The 14,045-nt window shown below is 42.6% G+C and overlaps 1 protein-coding gene across 9 annotated transcripts in view; it reads left to right on the forward strand.

Annotated features, from left to right (window-relative positions):
* LOC121858281 (polypyrimidine tract-binding protein 1-like) overlaps positions 1–14,045 on the forward strand; it is a 161,719-nt gene that overhangs the window by 114,697 nt on the left and 32,977 nt on the right. For 8 of the 9 annotated variants that reach the window (XM_042354591.1, XM_042354593.1, XM_042354595.1 and 5 more), the window contains 3 exons: positions 3,268–3,417; positions 6,167–6,313; positions 7,410–7,550. In XM_042354591.1, the coding sequence (XP_042210525.1) occupies positions 3,268–3,417; positions 6,167–6,313; positions 7,410–7,550 (438 nt within the window). The remainder of the gene's footprint in view (positions 1–3,267; positions 3,418–6,166; positions 6,314–7,409; positions 7,551–14,045) is intronic. The other variant, XM_042354592.1, reaches the window with a different exon arrangement.

The following is a 14,045-nucleotide window of genomic DNA, read 5'->3' on the forward strand; positions in this document are numbered from 1 at the left end:
CACCTGACCCCAAAGGGTGCCTGTGGGAGGTCCATCATCTAAGGGATGTTAAATGAGTTAGTGTATCCTTTATGAATATTCTCCGAGGTATGAGGTGACTCACGACAGAGTATGCTCATGACACAAGTCTTAAACACGATATGTTTTCATTCATGACTGTAGTGAGTATTGTGTATATTGTGCGATCAGACATGCAGAGCAAATGTTATCGATTCTTTACGGAAAAGATATGTCAGAAGCAGCAAGGGATGGGGGTATTTAAGACATTTATATTATGACTGAAACAATATACCTGAGGTGGTAATGCGTTACAACCTGCCGTGGAAACTGTCTGGTTGATTGTAAGTATACGATTGTTGAGGGATCAACACCCAGCCACAGTATGTATGTTAAACCATTTGTAAAGAATTTGGCATTGTCGGTGTGTTATTAGCTCAAGTTAACTAGAGCCCCAGCGTTTGAGATAAAAACAAATATATAACCGGAAATTCCCTCTTGTGGCAGTACGTCAGGATATGGAGACACTCATCCCTTTGCTTCTCTTGCGCCTTTCATTAAAAGTTTCACTCTTACCCTTATATTATTGGTTAAGGCATCTTGACATAAGTTTCTTTCCTGTTGTGTATGGGGACGTGAGGTGTCCTACATAGAGTTGCCTTGTGTTGGCATATGGAGCCACCGTCGTTCTGGGAACAACCACCTGACTCAATTTTACGCGCGCGCCCATATCACCGCTCCTTCAGTAGTTACTGCCTCTTAACACTCCCGCGCGTCAGTATCGTTTTTGTACTACACGTCTACTATATTGAAGTTGCTTTCGCAGCCATCCAGTTGTGCGCGAAGGTACCCTGTCCTTGTGCGGTCTCTTCCACGCCACTTACCAGTCTCGGGTGAGGAAACGCTCCAGCACAGTGTCTTGTCCGGAGAAAAATGCTGGTAGACTAATAATTTATAGGTCTTCCATCCTCCAATATTGGATGTCCTCCACTGGTGGGATGTGTGGGACCCAGGTGGATTCAAGTCCGCCTCGGCTGCTTACGCTGGGCTAAGTTGGTTTTATATCACGCTGGGAAGTGTAGTGCCATTTAGCTTTGTCGTAAACAGTTATGTTGTGGCATGGTAGATATTTCATATAATATGGTATTGGCTTGGGGTAGTGTTGAACTTGTGGATCAAAGAAGTAAACGTGACTTTGATGAGGTGTTTGTGTGAAGTGGTGAGTAGATGGTGGGAGGAGGCCGTGGGTGTTGATGTTATCGTATTAGGGGAAGGGGGTGGCGGGACGCGAAGACAATGACAGAGTAAAGAGGCCCTGTTGCCTCGTTAAGGACGGGAGGGAAGGGTGGGGACCTCCAGCCCATGACCGGCTGATGAAGTACCGGCCAGGCGTAGCCCTACACCCGCAACTCATCCTTTTTAACATCGCCCATATTACCAACATTTGTGAAGTACCCACCAGATATGATGGTTTGTTAACCTATGTTCTGTTGATGGTCGAGAGGACAACTATTTGGCCGAGTTGGTGGTGATGCAATAGGAGCCGACGTAAAGCAGGCAACAGAGCAAGCAGGGGAAGCGCTCGTCATTTCCATGGTGCTGTAGTTACGAGGCTCCGGAGCCTGCAGGTCTCGAGCTCTGGCCAGTGAGCATAACTAATGAGGTGTCGCTCCCTCGTCTCCTGGGAAACCTGTTAGAAACCACCACCACCATGTTCAGCCCTCACGTTTAAGTTTTTTCCCTCCAGTATAGGCCATCTTGTTAGCACTTAGACTGCTGATGACATCGTAACACGGTTGCATGGTCTTAAAGGTCTTAACATCTTAGCAGTTGACTGCACACAGGCTTTTCTCACAATGACCTGAGGGATTCTTAGAAAGTTTAATGTCTTTTTTGTGTGTGCGCGTGTGTGATTTCCTCAAACGGCTGCTGCCCGGAGATAAGAGTTCACTTATAAAGTATCCATGCAGAGTGACTTGATGGGGGAACGATCATTGGTGTTGGTTGAGGGAAAGCTACCGGTGATGGTGTCGCTGCATCTTTGAATCTCGTCAAACATGGCCCAGGCTAGGACGTGAGATGGCCCGAGCCTCCCAGCTCTCCTGCTTAAAGCGCGAGGTTCCACAGCTTGCAAGGAGACGGTAAAGGTAATTGTGATTTAGGTTTGATTGATCCTGTATTAATACCACTAAGCTTGTCCTGTTTATTCCGAAATAACCTCTCAATGTCTTAGTACCATTGTTTTAAACATTTATCAATCAATAGAAACGTATCCAATTATTTTCCGATGTTTACTGACCACGAAAGTTTTAATTTTAAACAAACTTTCATTTATCCGGCGATTAACTCTGCTCACTGGGAGCTTTTAGAGTTTTTCTTGTATTTTTATGTAGTTTAAGTTGAAATGCTACCGGTAGAAGCTTTACGGTGTTGGAGCTTACAGGCGAGGCGCTGATTTCCGTCTCTTTGGCACTAAAGTAACCTGCAGTGTGTGAAATCTATTGTCATACAAACAAGGGACCCAGGCGCTCGGGGACCTGCTGTTTAACTTCCAGGACAACCCAGCACCCTATCACTCGTGGTCCGAGTGGTGGCGGGGTTTATGGAAGTCCTAGGCTGGTGAAGACACCTCTCTGGACCAGTGCTTCAGTTGCTAGAGGCTTTTACAGTACACTTGTAATTGTCCTATTATTTAAAAACGTTATGAATTTATTAAGTTCAGTGAGGAGAATAAGTTGATTGGTTAGTAGTTTTTACCCTATTTCATTTTATTTCGGTGCCAGGGTCTGGTTGTTGGATGTTCATTATTGGATTTAATCGTTGAACCAAACAGTGCCAGAAAGCTGTTGTTAGTTAATAATATTGAAGTTTCCCCAGAAGATGAGTGACGCAGTAGGAACCCATCTCCTCGTTTGACAGCGTGTACCATTGGCGGCCCAATTTATTCATGATGATACACTTAATTTTGAGCTTCGCTGGCTCTTCATATTGATAATAATCTAATGTTTGTGTTTCATTTCTTATCACTGCATCTGGTTCACGTACTGTATGTATCCCCCCTCCCCCCCCCCTTTTTTACCTTGTCATTTAACTTTTTTTTTACAGCCAAAGTGGACGAATTTTTTTCTCCAGTTGATTTTATTTTTATTCATAATTATAAGATTACTTGTTAGCACTTTTAACTTAATGTGTCATGTACTCTGTGAAGTGACAGATCGTTTTAAATGACGGGTAAAGCTAATGTTGTAAATTTGTGTTTTGTTCTTTCAGGTTAAATTGGACACTAAGAACCCCGGGGCACCGTCCCGCGTGATACACATCCGCAATATCCCCAATGAGGTGACCGAGGCTGAGATCGTCCACTTGGGTATTCCTTTCGGCAAGGTCACCAATGTCCTCGTCCTGAAGGGCAAGAACCAGGTACGTTGTGCTCTCTCTCTCTCTCTCTCTCTCTCTCTCTCTCTCTCTCTCTCTCTCTCTCTCTCTCGTACTGAGTAATACTATACACTGTTAAGGATATTGGGCAGTACAGTACAACTCGTAGTGAAACTACTTCCTAAAGCATTTGTGTGTGTCGGGTACTTTTGCCATGGTGTAATGGCCAGATAACTTTCTTAGGCCGAAATTGACAGTGAAATAGATATTTATTAAAAAAAAGTCTAAGTTTGTGAGATACAAACGGGGGGAGGGGTAATGAGTGAGAGGTGGAACTAGCGTGGAGGTATGGCTGAATCCATTTGACGCACTCGTGAATCCTTCCTTCCTTACTCTCAGTGGGAGAGACAGACCTCGGTGTGTTACACAAAGGATAAGTATTGAGATCACTATGTGTAGCCCAAGACGAAAATGTGTTCAGATTCTCTCCGTCATATTAAATGCGCGCGTGTAATCACTGGGTACACTAACTTATGAAAGAAGTAGTGGGATGACGAGGTTGGCGGTGCGTATTTTGGGTTTTGTTAAAGTTATCCATCCCTCCATGTATTATCTTGTTATCCCGTTTGCCCCCGAGGAAGAAAGTTTCCTTAATACAAGTTTTGGGGAAAATATACATTATACAAGTTTGGGGGGGGGGACTTCCCGGGGGATTATTGTGTGGATGGGAGATTACAAGAGCTGGGGACCATGGCTTGCGTACCGTCGTAGTTGGGGGGGGGGTGTTGTTTTGCCATAGAGGAAGTTATATTGATGTGGTTTGATTTCCCGGCGTAAAGGAGAAGAATCTGGCGTGTGGTGGTTGTGTACACACACAGGCTAGTCCAACCAGTGTTGCCAACGTATGACTTTTTTTTTATTACTCCCTGACGGGCTGCCACCACATGACCACTGATAATATTGCACGTTAAATATTCCTTCGGCAGTGTCTGTTAGCTATGGGAATATTCGAACCAGTGATTTGTTACGAGATAGTAATCGTCAATCAGCCAACGGATTGGTATGTATCGGGTTAACTTCCCCTGGTGGCAGATATTTTGCAAGATTATTTGTCGTGTATAGTGTGGGCGCGTTACAGCATTACTGTAACTACCTTGTAGCGGTTGAGTGCGCGTATTTTAGGGGCGCAGTTGACAACGTCGGTGATGGTGGCTATGTTTGTAAACGTGGTGACACTCGTCGGGAATCTCAGCTATGCATGACTTAGCGTCGTTGGCCTTGACAGTGAGGTGGTAAGTTCGTGACCAGTGGTGAAGCATATTAAGACTGCGTGCCAGCTACCACCGCCAGCGACAGGTGGTAACGAGGTTTCACTGCTTCACTTCTCTCATCCTACCTACTGTCTCCCAGCTATGCGCCTCTCTCTCCTCTATTTTAATTCTATCTTTTTCTCTCTTCTTATTTTATATTATTTTTCTCGTGTGTGTTGCTACCCTTCATTACACCTAGGTATCTGTATTTCCACAAAGTGAGGAGGACACACGGATCATTGACAACCTCGTGTTGATGAAATGCAAGTCGCCTCATTTTTTCACCTTCACCTTTGATGAAGGTTTTTGTTTCTCTCACCCACTACCCCCATAACACCTCGCCCCTCCTTATATTGATCACCACGAGTGCATTTTAGGTATTTGTGCTTCAATGTGGTAGTGAAGTGTTTGTTATCTTGCTAAATGTTAGCTCTTGCAGATTGTAGTTCACAGGAGTCCTGAATGTTTATAAAATGGGTGCATAAAATATTAGTTATGCATTGTGGATCGATAGTCATGTTGATTGATTTCCCTCTTAATTTTATTATTTTTCCAGTTTAAATCTAGCATGTTCTTGGTGTGTCAACAACATTTTCTCAAGTCTTAAAGAATACATTTTCGTGAAATGTTAAATATATATATATATATATATATATATATATATATATATATATATATATATATATATATATATATATATATATATATATATATATATATATATATATATATATATATATATGTAGAATTAAGAAAAAATATTAAATAAATAATTACTTTCTTTTATAACTTTAGTGGAGTGTTTAAGTGAGCCTCTGGGGCCGAGCTACTAGGGAGGAATTGGGAGAGGGCAGAGGACAGACTGCCACCAATAGTGATGAACATGCATCTCCCATGATGACAAAGGCAACTTGGAGCCTAGTTGGTATGTGGGTAGTGCGAGGAGGTCTACTGGGACACGTGGCGTGTTTATGTAATGTTAGAATTGGTACGCAATAAAAAAAAGGGTTCTTATCGTATGAGGGACATTGCAGCTAAAGGCTTTATTTCACTCCATGAACCACAATGATGACATAACACTGTCTTCACTAAACCTACTCACACTGGGAAAATTTCTTCTCGTGATACTCATACAAATGCCATAAATCATAAGTCATGCATTACCTAATGTGGTTTAGTGTTAAGATATAATGGTAATGTTATCTTTGTAGGGGGAGAATCTGAACTCTTTAAGCGGTTGCTAATTATTCAGACTACAGTGAGGGATTTAGGCTTGCAACCTTAGTGATTAGTTACCAGGGAAAATAGCCTGGTAGAGAACCAGCCTGAGATGACCTTAGCCTACATTTGATTCCAACTAACTTCAAGGACCATCTTATGAGTAATGGTTCCCCTGGTGGAATTATTGTAGCCAGTGCCAACAAACTGCATAATTGTGGGATGACAATAATCACTAATTTTCATTTGTTTACTTTTTGTTACAGGCGTTCTTAGAAATGTCCGACGAAGTGTGCGCCACCACAATGGTCAACTACTTCACTAACTGTACCGCCCAGCTGCGTGGCCGTGCCGTCTACGTCCAGTTCTCTAACCATAAAGAGCTCAAGACTGACCAGACCCACTCCAACGCGGTGAGTCCTGACGCACAGCTCACCCCTTCACCCAGTCTCTTGCTGGGTGGAGGGTCATGGTATCTGGTAGTGTTCGGCTTTGCATTTAAGAAACCTTAACCAAATCTCATATGGGCATTAAATTTACGTCTATCCTTAGTGTTTCGGTTTTAATTCCTGTTCTTACAAGCCCTTTCACACCATGACACAGGATGACCAGAGTCAAGACTGATACAATCATTTCTCCGATATTTGCTGTCATTGCATCTTCTTATCTGCCATACTAGATGGTTTACTGTGGTGACCCCCATTACACAACATTTTTATTCCGTAACTAGTTTTCAGATGAAGGAAACTGACATAAAAATAGATGCTGGTAACAAAATGAGCATTACATTTTTCAGTCTCTAGAGCAAATTTTCAATAAAAGGAATATAATTTAACAACCTTGAAAGCTAATGTTTATGAGCAACCTAAAGAGAAGCAATTCTTTATTGTTTGGCAAGTAATGACCACACTAGTTGTTGTCAGGGTGAGTGAGAGTCAGCAACGAGTCAGATTCCCACCATTTCACTAGTTAATTCCATTTTAATTAGTCCACCTGTGTGTTAGCTAACTAGATTTACCATTACTGTATAAGTGAAAGGTCCCCGTGCCTGCCGTTGAAACTGGAAATATATATATATTTTTTATGATATGTGCATTTACTGCATCATTAAAGACCTTTGACTCAAAGCTTAGTTTTTAGTGTAGTATTAATTTATACAAATGAATCAATATTTAAAATAGAACCAGGTGGGTTTAGAGCTGGTACAGTACTAGGCTTGTCTTGTTTGTAAGCATAATTTGGGTCAGTGGAACTATCAGATGTAATCACATTTTACTTATCATTTATCTCGCATTTACTTTTTTTATGATTTCTGGTGTCAAATATTGGAAGTTTGAGTGTGTACATCCTTATTTTGTTTTCCATTGTGAACACTTGTAAAAAGTTTTCAAGATTTCTAAATACTGTATCTTTCAGTAACTCTATGCCTGACACATGCCAGACATAGGCAAAAGAGTGAGTTGCAATCTCTGGCGTCAAACAGTGAAAGTATTTATGTTTATTTTTCAGCAGAATCCTAGTGCACAGGCGGCGCTGCAGGCAGCCCAGGCCCTGGTGAATCAGACGGATACTCAGGGCGGCCCCAACACTGTTCTGCGCGTCATCGTCGAGCACATGATCTACCCAGTCACCCTTGATGTTCTCTACCAGGTAAGTCATGTCATCACTCTAGTTTAATACCTGTACTGTACTTTCATTAATTGTTGTTGTGCCATCTCTGGAGAGGTAGGATTAGACGACTTCATTATTCTGTAATTAGTCAGGTTGAAGTATGGTTTAGTAATTGATTGGTGTGGATTGGGGCGTACATGTAGTTAGGTAAGACTTATGTAGTATGAGAAAGGAAATCATTATTTATGTGTTCATCTGGTAACAAGTGTTGTAATGTCACAAAATGTATGAAATTGTATGCTGTGTCTTAAAATGGCATAGAATGAGACAGGAGTTACAATCAGTAGTGCATATTGTTAAAAACAATGTGAGTACCTGTACAGTGCCAGTATTGTCTTCTGTTTTGAATAGTGTAGTCTATCTCAAACCACCTGGTAGGTAGGTGGGTGATAACCTTGGTGCTCACAAATGAGCTAGTTCGGGGGTGTGATAGTAACACCAAGATGAGGCAGTATATTCGAATGTCATTCAGTACATATTTTGACCTTCCAGGTAGGTATTTGCAATTTGCATTTGATGAGCAATCATTGAAGATTCCATCCTTATGTCGAGAGTTGGCTACTACGACCCACCACTATAAGCACGTTCACCAGTCCTCCCAGATACTATCTGTCTCGGGATCGGGCTTTCAGTTTCCTTCATCCCCTCAACTTAATGAAGATTATGGTAATTGGGAAATATTATGCACTCTTTGGAGATACTGTCCAGTATTGTAAAGGGTTGTGGCAGAACTGAACAACTTTGGTAACCTAACATATAGGCTCTTACTGTGGGCTAATTAAAGAAGAAATGGCTGAGCTATGCTACTATGGTCATGTAGGTAAAAGTTTGGTGTGTGAACCTATTAACTTTGGAAACTCTAGTAATTTATAACCTGTTTTAAGTTAAGTAGGAAAAATGCTGCTATTCTAGAAAGGCATTTTATGAAATGTTGAGCAGGTGATACTATTAAAAACTTTGGTTTTCTTTCTAAGGAGATTTAGTCGTTGGTCTTGTTCCAGTGGACTAACCGTAACTCGGTAGGGGGTGCGTGATATCTTCGCATGAGTGGCGAGTTGCCTCATGAGCCAGTACCGTATTTGTTAAATTCTCTAACAACCACTCCTACTGTATGAGATAACACCCAACATCTTCAGATAAAACAGTAACTAGAAATATATTTGGAAAAAATTAGATAACTATCCTGAGAATCTATTACTCAGGAAGCAATATAAAGTGTAGCCTCTACACTGCTGCTGCTCCTCAAAAACTTGTGTGGTAATTATTGAAGTTTAAGACATTATTCTTAATATTAATATACCGGTACCTACTCAGTGAGGTTTTACATACTGTGTTGGGAGGGATTATAATGATGAAACTTCCCCCGATAGTGGAAAGTATAGTAGTTACTAGTACAGTAATTGTGTTTGGCTGCAATAATTGATATAACTGACATCTTGGCCGGATTGGTCAACTAGTGTCAGATTTGAGTAGTGTGTCTAACAGGATGTCCTCAGCACCATCTACTAAGCTCTTGTGAGCATCCTTGTACCTGCAGATGGTGGTTGTCACAGAACTCGATACAGTACTTGGTTACACTTTGCTTATTCTTTGTCGCCATACACGCCCATTACCGTAATCACATACTACTAACTAAAAACTATGGTGACATAAATTTGGTACAGTACTTGAGTTTGGATTTTTTTTTTTTTTTATAATAGTGTACATGCAATAACAGTCTGTCGTTACCCCTGCAGGATCAATAGCAGACCAAACTGTGATAGTAGAGGCTCTGTCAATTGATGCCAGATAACTTGTACAATAGTTAAGATTGATAATGCTCATGGGAAGGGGATGTAAGATAATTGTGTTGGTAACCAGGCCTAGGGGTGTGGAGAAGGGAAAAAGGCATTTGTAGCTAAGATGCAAGTAATTTTTACCACCACAGTTCTTAGGATGGATTGGGTATTTGTTATCATTGCTCAGTAAATCCAGGTGAGGTAGTGGTCAGATCAGAGTAAACACTGCTACTGCTAATGTTGGGGAGTTATCCCTCGTTTGCCAACCTACACAATGCTAAGAAGAAATCTGACCAGACAGTTTCCCATGAGACAAAATCCTAACACAACGAGCTTGAGTTAGGTGAGATGTTGTACTACAATTTAACAATTTTGTACTCTTGTCAGTTGTTCTGAAGGGTGAATGTGGCTAACAGTTTTGGTGACAAGTGATGGGATGGGACCCTTCCATCCCCTGGGCATTGACCTGACGTATCTTTTGATGGGATATCGGCACTCTTCTGAGTTGGTGGACCCCAAAGAATAGAGGTTTGTGTTGATGTGATGGGCAGGAGAACGACAGGTAATGGAAATATTGCCACCTATACACAGCACCACTGCCTCATAGCAATTTAAAGAAGTTGACACATAGCTACAGGAGGTATGCGATACTCTCTTAGAACAACGGTTGTGTGTGTAGCAGATTTTCCGTTGATCAGCTGGTACACAAGGCAGCCCATCACTGCCATAACCTCCTGCCTCCCTGCTCTGGGGAGGGGGTGGGGGGCAATTGCTTCTGCATCAATTGTTTAAAATGCTGAAACATGGACCACCCTCACCTGGAAGTGTTGTCATTTATTATAGGATTATAGGTAGATGAAACAGAATCAAGTAACAGTTTGTATTTCTACAGCTGTATCATTGATGGTGATCTTAATTACCATTATGATCTCGCCTTGATAGAGCAGGTTGTTGTTTACCCTTCCTGTTTCTCTCATTTTTTCTTGGTGATATGTCAGTAGTCTCTTGTGGGTTCTTCGACTCTGGAGGCAGTGATGCCTTGCCACAAAACCGATCCAAGATGTAAATATAACCAAACCGGTCTGTGCTTTGGTGTGACGTCTTGTGAAGGAAAGAATAAGATTCCTTCACTTCTAGGAGAAGTAATATGATGAAGGGAATAAAGTGCATTATTATGACAGCCAAAGGAAAGCTTGCTGTCACGTTTTTCCAGGATTACTGTAGATCATTTATTATACAGCCAGGAAGATCATCACTCTTTCTCTAGTCTATATGAAACACTAAACTAAGGAATGTCATGATGAGGTGATCGGAAATGTGATGTTAGGATATTGGGGAACTGGAAGAAGGGTTTTGATTACATGGGTCTTCTTGTTGAGCTCATGAATCAACCAAAGTCGACTTTCTACATGATGAAGGGATATGCTTGATATTATTTATTATTAATATGTGAAGATAAAAACAAGGGTAGGGAAGAGATACTGACGAGTACAGAGAATAAGTGATGAGAAAAAGGGTGAGTGGGACAACCTTTGGGAGGACGACAGGCCTGGGGCGCCTCTAGTGTGTGGAGGGAAGGGGGACGGCTGGGATATGAAGTTTTATATATGTTTGGGAGGGGGGGGGGGGCAGGAATGGCTGGGAGGTGAAGCAGGATAGATATACAGTACGTGGAGCGGAGTGAAGGGAATGGATGGAAGATGTATCATAGTTGTGTGGGTGGAGGGGAAGGAATGGGACTGCCAGGAAGATGAAGCATTATAGAAATGTGTAGATGGAATGGGAAGGAAAGATGATCTTTAGAAAAGAGAGGAAACTGCCAACACAAAATGTGTGCGTGTAGAGTGAGAATTCCATTTATTTATTCTGGAAATTGTGAAATGTTGCTGGTTCACTCGTGAGGAGGGTATTGGGTGACGTGGCCAGGCAGATCCACCCAGACCTTGCCGGCGCTGCTCCACAGTGAGGAGACTTCAGGTCGACGCGCTCCGCTGAACATCTCAACTATCATCATGCACCGGCGTGCTCGGTAATGTACTGGCAACCAGCCTCGGGGACATCACTCGCTCTACCTGCATCAAAGTAGGCTTATGGGAAGGTGGCGGAATTTTGTAGTCCACCCTTGAGTGGCCAGTGTTCCCTTTTCTTGTTTTCAGGTAAGAGCTGTAAGATTCTGGAGTTCGTATGTCGGGAATCTATTACTATTCATAGTTCAGGCAATCTCTAGGAAATCTTGTTTTTTAACAGGCTGTCAGTGCAAATATTTTTGTTTTACATAAAAGTTTGCTATCCATGGTGTATAAGAACATTGGGCTCCAACTTTTAGGTTATTTGTGACGGGTGTTTGGTACCAACCTGGCCCGAGCTCAGTTTCCTTTTCTGTTAGTGTTACTGGTTGGGCTCTCCTACACCCGCAATTCTTCGTGTCTTGTGTATCCCCTCACCCTTGCTGTCGAGTAACCAAGAAGTGTATAGTAACTACAAACAACCAAAAAAAATTCATATATTTGACCTGTAATTTGGACTTGAGATTCAGCTCCTTGTGTGGGCCTCTTCCAAGAATAAGATAGATGTGTTATTGCTGTGGGGATACCACAGACAGTAAACAAGAAAAGGGAGACCCTCGTCTACGCGCTCTATTCCTCCCTCATCAGGTAGAATTATTTTGCTGACCAACTGCTTCTTAACGACCGTGTTGTAAATGCGTGGAAGGAACGAGGAAGTTCATTTCCAAAATACTTTAGTTGAGGGGGTGGGGCTCCTCACGCTGGGTACTGGCGACACCCTCGCTGCCCTCTCAATCTTAGACATATTTCCAAACCAATATCAGACGAGTCTCGAAATCCTCCACCTGTAGAAGTGCCCGCGGTTTGTGTGTGTGTAGTTGGGGTGTGGGGGAGAGATCTTGCAGGTAGCTAATCATTACACGGCTCACCCCAGGCCCTTGATCACGAATTATTACAGTCACTGTATGATTAGGCAGGAGGCTCTGTTGTGTGCAATCGTCACACCTATTGTTCCTCAGTATTAGTAGCTAGAATGGGCAGACACCAGATTATATATTATGAAGTGTATTGGTGAGGACAGGAGATATGACCACGCTTCCCCTGCCCTGAGAAAAAGAGTATGACAAGAATTGTGGCAAGGGAAACTCACCACGGGACATTCTGGAGATCCGATTCCGATAATGTTTTTGGGGTGTTTATATCGACACTGTTGCCCGGGTTGCCCCCTACAGCACATTGCCAGCTCTCACGCTTAGTGCTGTTCATATTTTTCTTGAAAGTGACAGTAAGACCCTGTGTTATTAAATTACAACGGATATTTTTCCACCACCACACATATAAGTCGATTAGAGTTTTGAAGGGTGTAAGCGAAGCGCTTGTAGAGTCAGGTCCCTAAAATGGCGAGGATATGTCCCACTGTCACCCCAATCTCACCATTCTGGACCTCACCGTTCTTCACTCCACCCCATCCCACTCCCTTATCTCGCCATCCCTCCCCTCGTGTTTGGTAGAGGCAAGAAGGGGAGGAGATGGAGGAAGGTCCAGGCCCCACGCACCTCGTGAATGCCCTCCCCAACTGGGCTATTACAACTATGTAAACACCGGGGCACAGAATTCGTCGTTCCTTCCCTATCGATCATTGTGCACCGCCATCCATCTCGGTTTCAACTTGTTCTTGCCTCTATGCACGAGGTTACAGAGCCGTGTATAATCTTCATACTTCCAGGTTGCCAAGTCGCTATTTTAACTCGACAATTGTTAGATTCTTGTTTTGTTATACTGTATACGGTATATAAACTGAGATTTAAGAATACTACAGTGAAATTTTAACATATTGCGTAGGTACAGTCGGGGTCAAAAGTTCGCTCCAGCCCAAAATGAGATGAACACTCGGAGTAAGTCCGTTCGGAGACGCATTCCCGTGACAGTTTCACAATGGAGAGCGAACTTTTGTCCTCGACTGTACAGCACTTACCCTCAGATATTATAGGAGAAAATCATCACTCGTCCTCTAAGTGATGTAGAGCTGTCATGGGTTGCGTTGGGCCTCCCGCACAACCCATCCCAAATGTTTGTTTACGGTAGAGATAAGGTAACCGGCCAGCCATGACTGGGACATGTAGGGGGGGGCAGGCCAGTGAGACAGTGGTGTACTGTTCATCACTTCACGCCTCAAAAAACCAATTTAGCCAGTGGGCTTTAGACCTTGGGCTAGAGAAGACCTCCTGCTCCGCGGACTTAAGATTAGGGGCCATACAGTCCTACCAGTGCTACGGGTCTGTGTGTGCAAATCCCCGAGATTTTTTTGTTAAGTCCAGCGACAAGTTAACACATCCTGTAAAGGAAGTGATCAATGGTGAGGGCCTGTTTGCTACAAGAGCACTCCAGGCCGGCCTAATAGATCTAAACGATTAATTCACCAGGTTGACAAACTCTCCCTTATAACTTACGGTACTGTGGCGTGAATGTGAGTGACTGACCTATCCATGCAAATTATAAGTCCAGTGTATGGAATTGTGCCAAATAAACGTAAGTGCAATCATCTGCCCGTATCTGTGATCCCTCTATTATCATTATTACCAAGGGTAATGACTCATTGGTTATGACAAAGTATAACCAATAACTTAGATGGATGTTGGAAGTTAGTGGAATTCACTAAATCATCATTTATCAAGTACATAACGCATTGA

The sequence above is a fragment of the Homarus americanus genome, unplaced genomic scaffold (genome assembly GCF_018991925.1).
Source record: "Homarus americanus isolate GMGI-L3 unplaced genomic scaffold, GMGI_Hamer_2.0 scaffold57980, whole genome shotgun sequence".
NCBI lineage: Eukaryota > Metazoa > Arthropoda > Malacostraca > Decapoda > Nephropidae > Homarus > Homarus americanus.